This window comes from Salmo trutta, unplaced genomic scaffold (assembly GCF_901001165.1).
Source record: "Salmo trutta unplaced genomic scaffold, fSalTru1.1, whole genome shotgun sequence".
NCBI lineage: Eukaryota > Metazoa > Chordata > Actinopteri > Salmoniformes > Salmonidae > Salmo > Salmo trutta.
Window position 1 is genome coordinate 1 of NW_021822894.1, and position 12,500 is coordinate 12,500.

Sequence of the window (12,500 nt, forward strand, 5' to 3'; positions counted from 1 at the left end):
CTATCCCTCCTCTCCTCTCCCCTCCCCTCCCCTCTCCTCTCCGCTCCTCTCCTCTCCCCTCCTCTCCTCTCCTGCAGGTTAGTAACCCAGCTGTGTATGTGTGTGTTGCTTTGAAATAGCTGCCGATCGCCTGCCTTGAACAACATGCAACCGGAGATATAAACAAATAATTGTAGCTGCGGGCTAATGAATAGCACTAAGGTGATTTGTGTGTGTGTGTGTGTGTGTGTGTGTGTGTGTGTGTGGCTGCATGGCCTTTAAAGTTTATAAGGAACTGAACTGTGAGTGTTTGAACTGCTCTTCACTCTCTGGTCTGACCTGACATTAACTGAGCGAGAGAGAGAGAGAGAGAGAGACACAGAGAGAGAGAGAGACACAGAGACAGAGACATAATATGACATTTGAAATGTCTATTCCTCTGAAACTTTTGTTAGTGTAATGTATACTGTTAATTTATCAATGTTTATGTCACTTTTGTTTATTATCTATTTCACTTGCTTTGGCAATGTTAACATATGTTTCCCATGTCAATAAATCCCCTTGAATTGAGAGAGAGAGAGAATGAAGCTCAGTGTACAGTCTGCTGTCTTCACTCCCTGTGGAATAAAGCTCAGTGTACAGCATATTAAGATAACTTATTACATATTATAATCAGCATCAACGTATTATAATAAGCATCAAAAACACAACCTTGCTATTTTTAAGGTAAACAACCAAACTAAGTGACCAACGCCTGCAACCCAGCAACAGGGTCAACCAAACAACCCAGCAGCAGGGTCAACCAAACAACCCAGCAGCAGGGTCAACCAAACAACCCAGCAGCAGGGTCAACCAAACAACCCAGCAGCAGGGTCAACCAAACCACCCAGCAGCAGGGTGAACCAAACAACCCAGCAACAGGGTCAACCAAACAACCCAGCAGCAGGGTCAACCAAACAACCCAGCAGCAGGGTCAACCAAACAACCCAGCAGCAGGGTCAACCAAACAACCCAGCAGCAGGGTCAACCAAACAACCCAGCAGCAGGGTCAACCAAACCCCCCAGCAACAGGGTCAACCAAACAACCCAGCAGCAGGGTCAACCAAACAACCCAGCAACAGGGTCAACCAAACCACCCAGCAACAGGGTCAACCAAACCACCCAGCAACAGTGTCAACCAAACAACCCAGCAACAGGGTCAACCAAACCACCCAGCAACAGGGTCAACCAAACAACCCAGCAACAGGGTCAACCAAACAACCCAGCAGCAGGGTCAACCAAACAACCCAGCAACAGGGTCAACCAAACAACCCAGCAGCAGGGTCAACCAAACAACCCAGCAGCAGGGTACCATATAGAGTACAGGGTTCCATTTGGGACGTATCCCAGAATGTTCTAGTCAGGAGGACTCGCCAAAGTTGAGTATTGCGAGAACTAAGGCTTTGTGTTCTACTAGAGTTCCAACACAGTAATATAGCAGACTGAACTCACTGGATAGACATGTGGTATTTTACCTCAATTTTTCCACCTTCAGTAAGACAGAAGGTTACACTGGATAGATGTGTGGTATTTTACCTCAATCTTTACACCTTCAGTAAGACAGAAGGTTACTTAACACAGAAACAATAGGAGAGAGGTTGGTGTGAGAGAACGGTTGGGCGTATACCGCAACCGTCTAGCAATCCAAAGGTTTTGTGTTCAAGTCGCGTTCGGGACAACTGTTGCATTTTACCTAAGCCTTCGGGAATGACACAATTTAATGTCTACAACATCTAAAGACCTGCATCACTGTACTGAGAGCTTTGCCGTTTCCAAAAAGGACATATTTGGTTGTTTTGGAAGCCTTTGCTCATGTTTATACTGCACAACAAGGATGAGGAAATTATTTGCTGTTTGGGGGAAGTTTCTCAAAAATGTGAAATTACAAAAAAGGTGTCTGGACTTGTCATTTAAACATTGTCACCAACTGTGACTACTCTGACAACTGTAGGGAGAGGCAAAAAGACACTGATCGGACTGTTCCAACTCACCCTGTAGAGGGGGTCATATTGGACTGTTCCAACTAACCCTGTAGAGGGGGGCATATTGGACTGATCCAACTAACCCTGTAGAGGGGGCCATATTGGACTGTTCCAACTAACCCTGTAGAGGGGGCTATATTGGACTGTTCCAACTAACCCTGTAGAGGGGGCCATATTGGACTGTTCCAACTCACCCTGTAGAGGGGGTCATATTGGACTGTTCCTGTAGAGGGGGCCATATTGGACTGTTCCAACTCACCTTGTAGAGGGGGCCATATTGGACGGTTCCAACTAACCCTGTAGAGGGGGCCATATTGGACTGTTCCAACTCACCCTGTAGAGGGGGTCATATTGGACTGTTCCAACTCACCCTGTAGAGGGGGCCATATTGGACTGTTCCAACTAACCCTGTAGAGGGGGCCATATTGGACTGTTCCAACTCACCCTGTAGAGGGGGCCATATTGGACTGTTCCTGTAGAGGGGGCCATATTGGACTGTTCCAACTAACCCTGTAGAGGGGGCCATATTGGACTGTTCTAACTCACCCTGTAGAGGAGGTCATATTGGACTGTTCCTGTAGAGGGGGCCATATTGGACTGTTCCAACTCACCCTGTAGAGGGGGTCATATTGGACTGTTCCAACTAACCCTGTAGAGGGGGCCATATTGGACTGATCCAACTAACCCTGTAGAGGGGGCCATATTGGACTGTTCCAACTCACTCTGTAGAGGGGGCCATATTGGACTGTTCCAACTAACCCTGTAGAGGGGGCCATATTGGACTGTTCCAACTAACCCTGTAGAGGGGGACATATTGGACTGTTCCAACTCACCCTGTAGAGGGGGTCATATTGGACTGTTCCAACTAACCCTGTAGAGGGGGTCATATTGGACTGTTCCAACTAACCCTGTAGAGGGGGCCATATTGGACTGTTCCAACAAACCCTGTAGAGGGGGTCATATTGGACTGTTCCTGTAGAGGGGGCCATATTGGACTGTTCCAACTCACCTTGTAGAGGGGGCCATATTGGACGGTTCCAACTAACCCTGTAGAGGGGGCCATATTGGACTGTTCCAACTCACCCTGTAGAGGGGGTCATATTGGACTGTTCCAACTCACCCTGTAGAGGGGGCCATATTGGACTGTTCCAACTAACCCTGTAGAGGGGGCCATATTGGACTGTTCCAACTCACCCTGTAGAGGGGGCCATATTGGACTGTTCCTGTAGAGGGGGCCATATTGGACTGTTCCAACTAACCCTGTAGAGGGGGCCATATTGGACTGTTCTAACTCACCCTGTAGAGGAGGTCATATTGGACTGTTCCTGTAGAGGGGGCCATATTGGACTGTTCCAACTCACCCTGTAGAGGGGGTCATATTGGACTGTTCCAACTAACCCTGTAGAGGGGGCCATATTGGACTGATCCAACTAACCCTGTAGAGGGGGCCATATTGGACTGTTCCAACTCACTCTGTAGAGGGGGCCATATTGGACTGTTCCAACTAACCCTGTAGAGGGGGCCATATTGGACTGTTCCAACTAACCCTGTAGAGGGGGACATATTGGACTGTTCCAACTCACCCTGTAGAGGGGGTCATATTGGACTGTTCCAACTAACCCTGTAGAGGGGGTCATATTGGACTGTTCCAACTAACCCTGTAGAGGGGGCCATATTGGACTGTTCCAACAAACCCTGTAGAGGGGGTCATATTGGACTGTTCCAACTAACCCTGTAGAGGGGGTCATATTGGACTGTTCCAACTCACTCTGTAGAGGGGGCCATATTGGACTGTTCCAACTCACCCTGTACAGGGGGTCATATTGGACTGTTCCAACTCACTCTGTAGAGGGGGCCATATTGGACTGTTCCATCTAACTCTGTAGAGGGGGCCATATTGGACTGTTCCAACTCACCCTGTAGAGGGGGTCATATTGGACTGTTCCAACTCACCCTGTAGAGGGGGCCATATTGGACTGTTCCAACTTGTGGAGGGGCCATATTGGACTGTTCCAACTCACCCAGTAGAGGGGGTCATGATGCAGCCTCCTCGGTCCACCGTCACCCTGCAGCCACACCCCCGCTCTGGGGTGTCATGGTTCATTCCAAAGTTGTGTCCGAGTTCGTGGGCCAGAGTAACCGCTGCTCCCAGGGGGTTGTCCGAATGATCCTGAAAAACAAGAACAATCAATCAGTCAACCAACCAACCATCCAATCAACCAACCAACCAACCAAACAACCAACCAACCAACCAACCAACCAATCAACCAACCATCCAACCAACCAACCAATCAACCAAACAACCAATCAACCAATCAATCAACCAAACAACCAACCAACCAATCAACCAACCAACCAACCAACCAACCAATCAACCAACCAACCAACCAACCATCCAACCAACCAACCAACCAACCAACCAACCATCCAACCAACCAACCAACCAACCAACCAAAATCTCCATTCCAGCACAGACAGGGAAATGCTTAAGAGATAGGGTTTTCTAGGCCTAAATGTAATATAAAAAACATATATAATTCAATTTCATTCAAATTAACCTCAAAATAGCCTTACGTAATCAATTTCTCTGCACCTGAATGTCGAGCAAAAATGTGTAAAACAAAAACAAAACAATGAAAAACAATGAAGGCAAATGTATGTTTTTACCCTCATTGTTTTTTATTATAATTTGAGATTGGCACATATAAAGGGGGAAAATCTATCAAGCAAGACTTAATTACTTTAGAGAAAGTCAAGACGTAATAAACCATCTAGTTGGGTCTAGCAGAGGCTTTTCCAAGTTATTTATCCTCCTCCACTCCGTGGTCCAGAACAGAACACAGGGGACAGAAATAAACACCAGACTGGACGCTGTCGCACGGTGCTGTCGCACGGGGCTGTCGCACGGCGCTGTCGCACGGGGCTGTCGCACGGCGCTGTCGCACGGCGCTGTCGCACGGGGCTGTCGCACGGCGCTGTCGCACGGCGCTGACGCACGGCGCTGTCGCACGGCGCTGTCGCACGGCACTATCGCATGGCACTAGCTCTGCACCACACTAGCATCCAGCTGTAATACAGAGCCAATAGGATTCCAGCTGTAATACAGAGCCAATAGGATTCCAGCTGTAATACAGAGCCAATAGAATCCAGCTGTAATACAGAGCCAATAGAAACCAGCTGTAATACAGAGCCAATAGGATCCAGCTGTAATACAGAGCCAATAGGAACCAGCTGTAATACAGAGCCAATAGGATCCAGCTGTAATACAGAGCCAATAGGATCCAGCTGTAATACAGAGCCAATAGGAATCCAGCTGTAATACAGAGCCAATAGGATCCATCTGTAATACAGAGCCAATAGCATCCATCTGTAATACAGAGCCAATAGGATTCCAGCTGTAATACAGAGCCAATAGGATTCCAGCTGCAATACAGAGCCAATAGGATCCATCTGTAATACAGAGCCAATAGGATCCAGCTGTAATACAGAGCCAATAGGATCCAGCTGTAATACAGAGCCAATAGGAATCCAGCTGTATTACAGAGCCAATAGGATCCAGCTGTAATACAGAGCCAATAGGATTCAGCTGTAATACAGAGCCAATAGGATTCCAGCTGTAATACAGAGCCAATAGGATCCAGCTGTAATACAGAGCCAATAGGATCCAGCTGTAATACAGAGCCAATAGGATTCCAGCTGTAATACAGAGCCAATAGGATTCCAGCTGTAATACAGAGCCGATAGGATCCAGCTGTAATACAGAGCCAATAGGATCCAGCTGTAATACAGAGCCAATAGAATCCAGCTGTAATACAGAGCCAATAGGATTCCAGCTGTAATACAGAGCCAATAGGATTCCAGCTGTAATACAGAGCCAATAGAATCCAGCTGTAATACAGAGCCAATAGAAACCAGCTGTAATACAGAGCCAATAGGATCCAGCTGTAATACAGAGCCAATAGGAACCAGCTGTAATACAGAGCCAATAGGATCCAGCTGTAATACAGAGCCAATAGGATCCAGCTGTAATACAGAGCCAATAGGAATCAGCTGTAATACAGAGCCAATAGGATCCATCTGTAATACAGAGCCAATAGCATCCATCTGTAATACAGAGCCAATAGGATTCCAGCTGTAATACAGAGCCAATAGGATTCCAGCTGCAATACAGAGCCAATAGGATCCATGCTGTCCCCAGTCCACCTGGCCATGCTGCTGCTCCAGTTTCAACTGTTCTGCCTGCGGCTACGGAACCCTGACCTGTTCACCGGACGTGCTTGTTGCACCCTCGACAACTACTATGCTTATTATTATTTGACCATGCTGGTCATTTACGAACATTTTAACATCTTGACCATGTTCTGTTATAATATCCACCCGGCACAGCCAGAAGAGGACTGGCCACCCCTCATAGCCTGGTTCCTCTCTAGGTTTCTTCCTAGGTTTTTGGCCTTTCTCAGGAGTTTTTCCTAGGGAGTTTTTCCCAGCCACCGTGCTTCTTTCACATGCATTGCTTGCTGTTTGGGGTTTTAGGCTGGGTTTCTGTACAGCACTTTGAGATTTCAGCTGATGTACGAAGGGCTATATAAATAAATTTGATTTGAAAAAATAAAATAAATAAATTTGATTTGATTTGATTTGATTTGATCTGTAATACAGAGCCAAAAGGATCCAGCTGTAATACAGAGCCAATAGGATCCAGCTGTAATACAGAGCCAATAGGAATCCAGCTGTATTACAGAGCCAATAGGATCCAGCTGTCATACAGAGCCAATAGGATTCAGCTGTAATACAGAGCCAATAGGATTCCAGCTGCAATACAGAGCCAATAGGATCCAGCTGTAATACAGAGCCAATAGGATTCCAGCTGTAATACAGAGCCAATAGGATTCCAGCTGTAATACAGAGCCAATAGGATCCAGCTGTAATACAGAGCCAATAGGATTCCAGCTGCAATACAGAGCCAATAGAATCCAGCTGTAATACAGAGCCAATAGGATTCCAGCTGTAATACAGAGCCAATAGGATTCCAGCTGTAATACAGAGCCAATAGGATCCAGCTGTAATACAGAGCCAATAGGATCCAGCTGTAATACAGAGCCAATAGGAACCAGCTGTAATACAGAGCCAATAGGATCCAGCTGTAATACAGAGCCAATAGGATCCAGCTGTAATACAGAGCCAATAGGAATCCAGCTGTAATACAGAGCCAATAGGATCCATCTGTAATACAGAGCCAATAGCATCCATCTGTAATACAGAGCCAATAGGATTCCAGCTGTAATACAGAGCCAATAGGATTCCAGCTGCAATACAGAGCCAATAGGATCCATCTGTAATACAGAGCCAATAGGATCCAGCTGTAATACAGAGCCAATAGGATCCAGCTGTAATACAGAGCCAATAGGATTCCAGCTGTAATACAGAGCCAATAGGATCCAGCTGTAATACAGAGCCAATAGGATCCAGCTGTAATACAGAGCCAATAGGATCCAGCTGTAATACAGAGCCAATAGAATCCATCAGTAATACAGAGCCAATATTAACTAACCTGTACCCCCGCACACTGACTCGGTACCTGTACCCCCTGTATACAGCCTCCACATTGACTCTGTACCGGTACCCCCTGTATACAGCCTCCACATTGACTCTGTACCGGTACCCCCTGTATATAGCCTCCACATTGATTCTGTACCGGTACCCCCTGTATATTGCCTCCACATTGATTCTGTACCGGTACCCCCTGTATATAGCCTCCACATTGGCTCGGTACCGGTACCCCCTGTATATAACCTCCACATTGGCTCGGTACCGGTACCCCCTGTATATAGCCTCCACATTGACTCGGTACCGGTACCCCCTGTATATAGCCTCCACATTGACTCTGTACCGGTACCCCCTGTATATAGCCTCCACATTGACTCTGTACCGTAACACCCTGTATATAGCCTCCACATTGGCTCGGTACCGCTACCCCCTGTATATAGCCTCCACATTGGCTCGGTACCGGTACCCCCTGTATATAGCCTCCACATTGACTCTGTACCGGTACCCCCCTGTATATAGCCTCCACATTGACTCTGTACTGGTACCCCCTGTATATAGCCTCCACATTGACTCTGTACCGGTACCCCCTGTATATAGCCTCCACATTGACTCTGTACCGTAACACCCTGTATATAGCCTCCACATTGACTCGGTACCGGTACCCCCTGTATATAGCCTCCACATTTACTCGGTACCGGTACCCCCTGTATATAGTCTCCACATTGACTCTGTACCGGTACACCTGTATATAGCCTCCACATTGACTCTGTACCGGTACCCCCTGTATATAGCCTCCACATTGACTCTGTACCGTAACACCCTTTATATAGACTCCACATTGACTCGGTACCGGTACCCCCTGTATATAGCCTCCACATTGACTCTGTACCGTAACACCCTGTATATAGCCTCCACATTGACTCGGTACCGGTACCCCCTGTATATAGCCTCCACATTGACTCGGTACCTGTACCCCCTGTATATAGCCTCCACATTGACTCGGTACCGGTACCCCCTGTATATAGCCTCCACATTGACTCTGTACCGTAACACCCTGTATATAGCCTCCACATTGACTCTGTACCGGTACCCCCTGTATATAGCCTCCACATTGACTCTGTACCGTAACACCCTGTATATAGCCTCCACATTGACTCTGTACCGGTACCCCCTGTATATAGCCTCCACATTGACTCTGTATCGGTACCCCCCTGTATATAGCCTCCACATTGACTCTGTACCGGTACCCCCTGTATATAGCCTCCACATTGACTCTGTACCGGTAACCCCTGTATATAGCCTCCACATTGACTCTGTACCAGTACCCCCTGTATATAGCCTCCACATTGACTCTGTACCGGTACCCCCTGTATATAGCCTCCACACTGACTCTGTACCGGTACACCCTGTATATAGCCTCCACATTGACTCTGTACCGGTACCCCCTGTATATAGCCTCCACATTGACTCTGTACCGGTACCCCCTGTATATAGCCTCCACATTGACTCTGTACCGGTACCCCTGTATATAGCCTCCACATTGACTCTGTACCGGTACCCCCTGTATATAGCCTCCACATTGACTCTGTACCGGTACCCCCCTGTATATAGCCTCCACATTGACTCTGTACCGGTACCCCCTGTATATAGCCTCCACAATGACTCTGTACCGTAACACCCTGTATATAGCCTCCACATTGACTCTGTACCGTAACACCCTGTATATAGCCTCCACATTGACTCTGTACCGGTACCCCCTGTATATAGTCTCCACATTGACTCTGTACCGGTACACCTGTATATAGCCTCCACATTGACTCTGTACCGGTACCCCCTGTATATAGCCTCCACATTGACTCTGTACCGTAACACCCTTTATATAGCCTCCACATTGACTCGGTACCGGTACCCCCCTGTATATAGCCTCCACATTGACTCTGTACCGTAACACCCTGTATATAGCCTCCACATTGACTCGGTACCGGTACCCCCCTGTATATAGCCTCCACATTGACTCGGTACCTGTACCCCCTGTATATAGCCTCCACATTGACTCGGTACCGGTACCCCCTGTATATAGCCTCCACATTGACTCTGTACCGTAACACCCTGTATATAGCCTCCACATTGACTCTGTACCGGTACCCCCTGTATATAGCCTCCACATTGACTCTGTACCGGTACCCCCTGTATATAGCCTCCACATTGACTCTGTACCGTAACACCCTGTATATAGCCTCCACATTGACTCTGTACCGGTACCCCCTGTATATAGCCTCCACATTGACTCTGTATCGGTACCCCCTGTATATAGCCTCCACATTGACTCTGTACCGGTACCCCCTGTATATTGCCTCCACATTGACTCTGTATCGGTACCCCCTGTATATAGCCTCCACATTGACTCTGTACCGGTACCCCCTGTATATAGCCTCCACATTGACTCTGTACCGGTACCCCCTGTATATAGCCTCCACACTGACTCTGTACCGGTACACCCTGTATATAGCCTCCACATTGACTCTGTACCGGTACCCCCTGTATATAGCCTCCACACTGACTCTGTACCGGTACACCCTGTATATAGCCTCCACACTGACTCTGTAAAGTAACCCCCTGTATATAGCCTCCACATTGACTCTGTACCGGTACACCCTGTATATAGCCTCCACACTGACTCTGTACCGTAACCCCCTGTATATAGCCTCCACATTGACTCTGTACCGGTACACCCTGTATATAGCCTCCACACTGACTCTTTACCGGCACCCCCTGTATATAGCCTCCACATTGACTCTGTACCGGTACCCCCTGTATATAGCCTCCACATTGACTCTGTACCGGTACCCCCTGTATATAGCCTCCACATTGACTCTGTACCAGTACCCCCCTGTATATAGCCTCAACATTGACTCTGTACCGGTACCCCCTGTATATAGCCTCCACATTGACTCTGTACCGGTACACCCTGATATAGCCTCCACATTGACTCTGTACCGGTACCCCCTGTATATAGCCTCCACATTGACTCTGTACCGGTACCCCTGTATATAGCCTCACATGACTCTGTACCGGTACCCCTGTATATAGCCTCCACATTGACTCTGTACCGGTACCCCCTGTATATAGCCTCCACATTGACTCTGTACCGGTACCCCCTGTATATAGCCTCCACATTGACTCTGTACCGGTACCCCCTGTATATAGCCTCCACAATGACTCTGTACCGTAACACCCTGTATATAGCCTCCACATTGACTCTGTACCGTAACACCCTGTATATAGCCTCCACATTGACTCTGTACCGGTAGCCCCTGTATATAGCCTCCACATTGACTCTGTACCGGTACCCCCTGTATATAGCCTCCACATTGACTCTGTACCGGTACCCCTGTATATAGCCTCCATATTGACTCTGTACCGGTACCCCCTGTATATAGCCTCCACATTGACTCTGTACTGGTACACCCTGTATATAGCCTCCACATTGACTCTGTACCGGTACCCCCTGTATATAGCCTCCACATTGACTCTGTACCGGTACCCCCTGTATATAGCCTCCACATTGACTCTTTACCGGTACCCCCTGTATATAGCCTCCACATTGACTCTGTACCGGTACCCCCTGTATATAGCCTCCACATTGACTCTGTACCGGTACCCCCTGTATATAGCCTCCACATTGACTCTGTACCGGTACCCCCCTGTATATAGCCTCCACATTGACTCTGTACAGTAACACCCTGTATATAGCCTCCACATTGACTCTGTACAGTAACACCCTGTATATAGCCTCCACATTGACTCTGTACCGGTACCCCCTGTATATAGCCTCCACATTGACTCTGTACCGGTACCCCCTGTATATAGCCTCCACATTGACTCTGTACCGGTACCCCCTGTATATAGCCTCCACATTGACTCTGTACCGGTACCCCCTGTATATAGCCTCCACATTGACTCTGTACCGGTACCCCCTGTATATAGCCTCCACATTGACTCTGTACCGGTACCCCCTGTATATAGCCTCCACATTGACTCTGTACCGGTACCCCCCTGTATATAGCCTCCACAATGACTCTGTACCGTAACACCCTGTATATAGCCTCCACATTGACTCTGTACCGTAACACCCTGTATATAGCCTCCACATTGACTCTGTACCGGTACCCCCCTGTATATAGCCTCCACATTGACTCTGTACCGGTACCCCCTGTATATAGCCTCCACATTGACTCTGTACCGGTACCCCCTGTATATAGCCTCCACATTGACTCTGTACCAGTACCCCCTGTATATAGCCTCCACATTGACTCTGTACCGGTACCCCCCTGTATATAGCCTCCACATTTGACTCTGTACCGGTACCCCCTGTATATAGCCTCCACATTGACTCTGTACCGGGTACCCCCTGTATATAGCCTCCACATTGACTCTGTACCGGTACCCCCTGTATATAGCCTCCACATTGACTCTGTACCGGTACCCCCTGTATATAGCCTCCACATTGACTCTGTACCGTAACACCCTGTATATAGCCTCCACATTGACTCTGTACCGTAACACCCTGTATATAGCCTCCACATTGACTCTGTACCGTACCCCCTGTATATAGCCTCCACATTGACTCTGTACCGGTACCCCCTGTATATAGCCTCCACATTGACTCTGTACCGGTACCCCCCTGTATATAGCCTCCACATTGACTCTGTACCGGTACCCCCTGTATATAGCCTCCACATTGACTCTGTACCGGTACCCCCTGTATATAGCCTCCACATTGACTCTGTACCGGTACCCCCCTGTATATAGCCTCCACATTGACTCTGTACCGGTACCCCCTGTATATAGCCTCCACATTGACTCTGTACCGGTACTCCCTGTATATAGCCTCCACACTGACTCTGTACCGTAACACCCTGTATATAGCCTCCACACTGACTCTGTACCGGT

General features: G+C 48.1%; 1 protein-coding gene across 1 annotated transcript in view; it reads right to left on the bottom strand.

Moving 5' to 3' along the window:
• Positions 1 to 4,021: 4,021 nt before the first annotated feature.
• The window catches only part of LOC115186281 (disintegrin and metalloproteinase domain-containing protein 12-like), a gene marked incomplete at its 3' end in the record, with an annotated part of 22,103 nt that continues 13,624 nt past the window's right edge, over positions 4,022 to 12,500 (bottom strand). The window contains exon 5 of the mRNA XM_029745953.1: positions 4,022 to 4,170. Coding sequence (XP_029601813.1) covers positions 4,022 to 4,170 — 149 coding nt within the window. The remainder of the gene's footprint in view (positions 4,171 to 12,500) is intronic.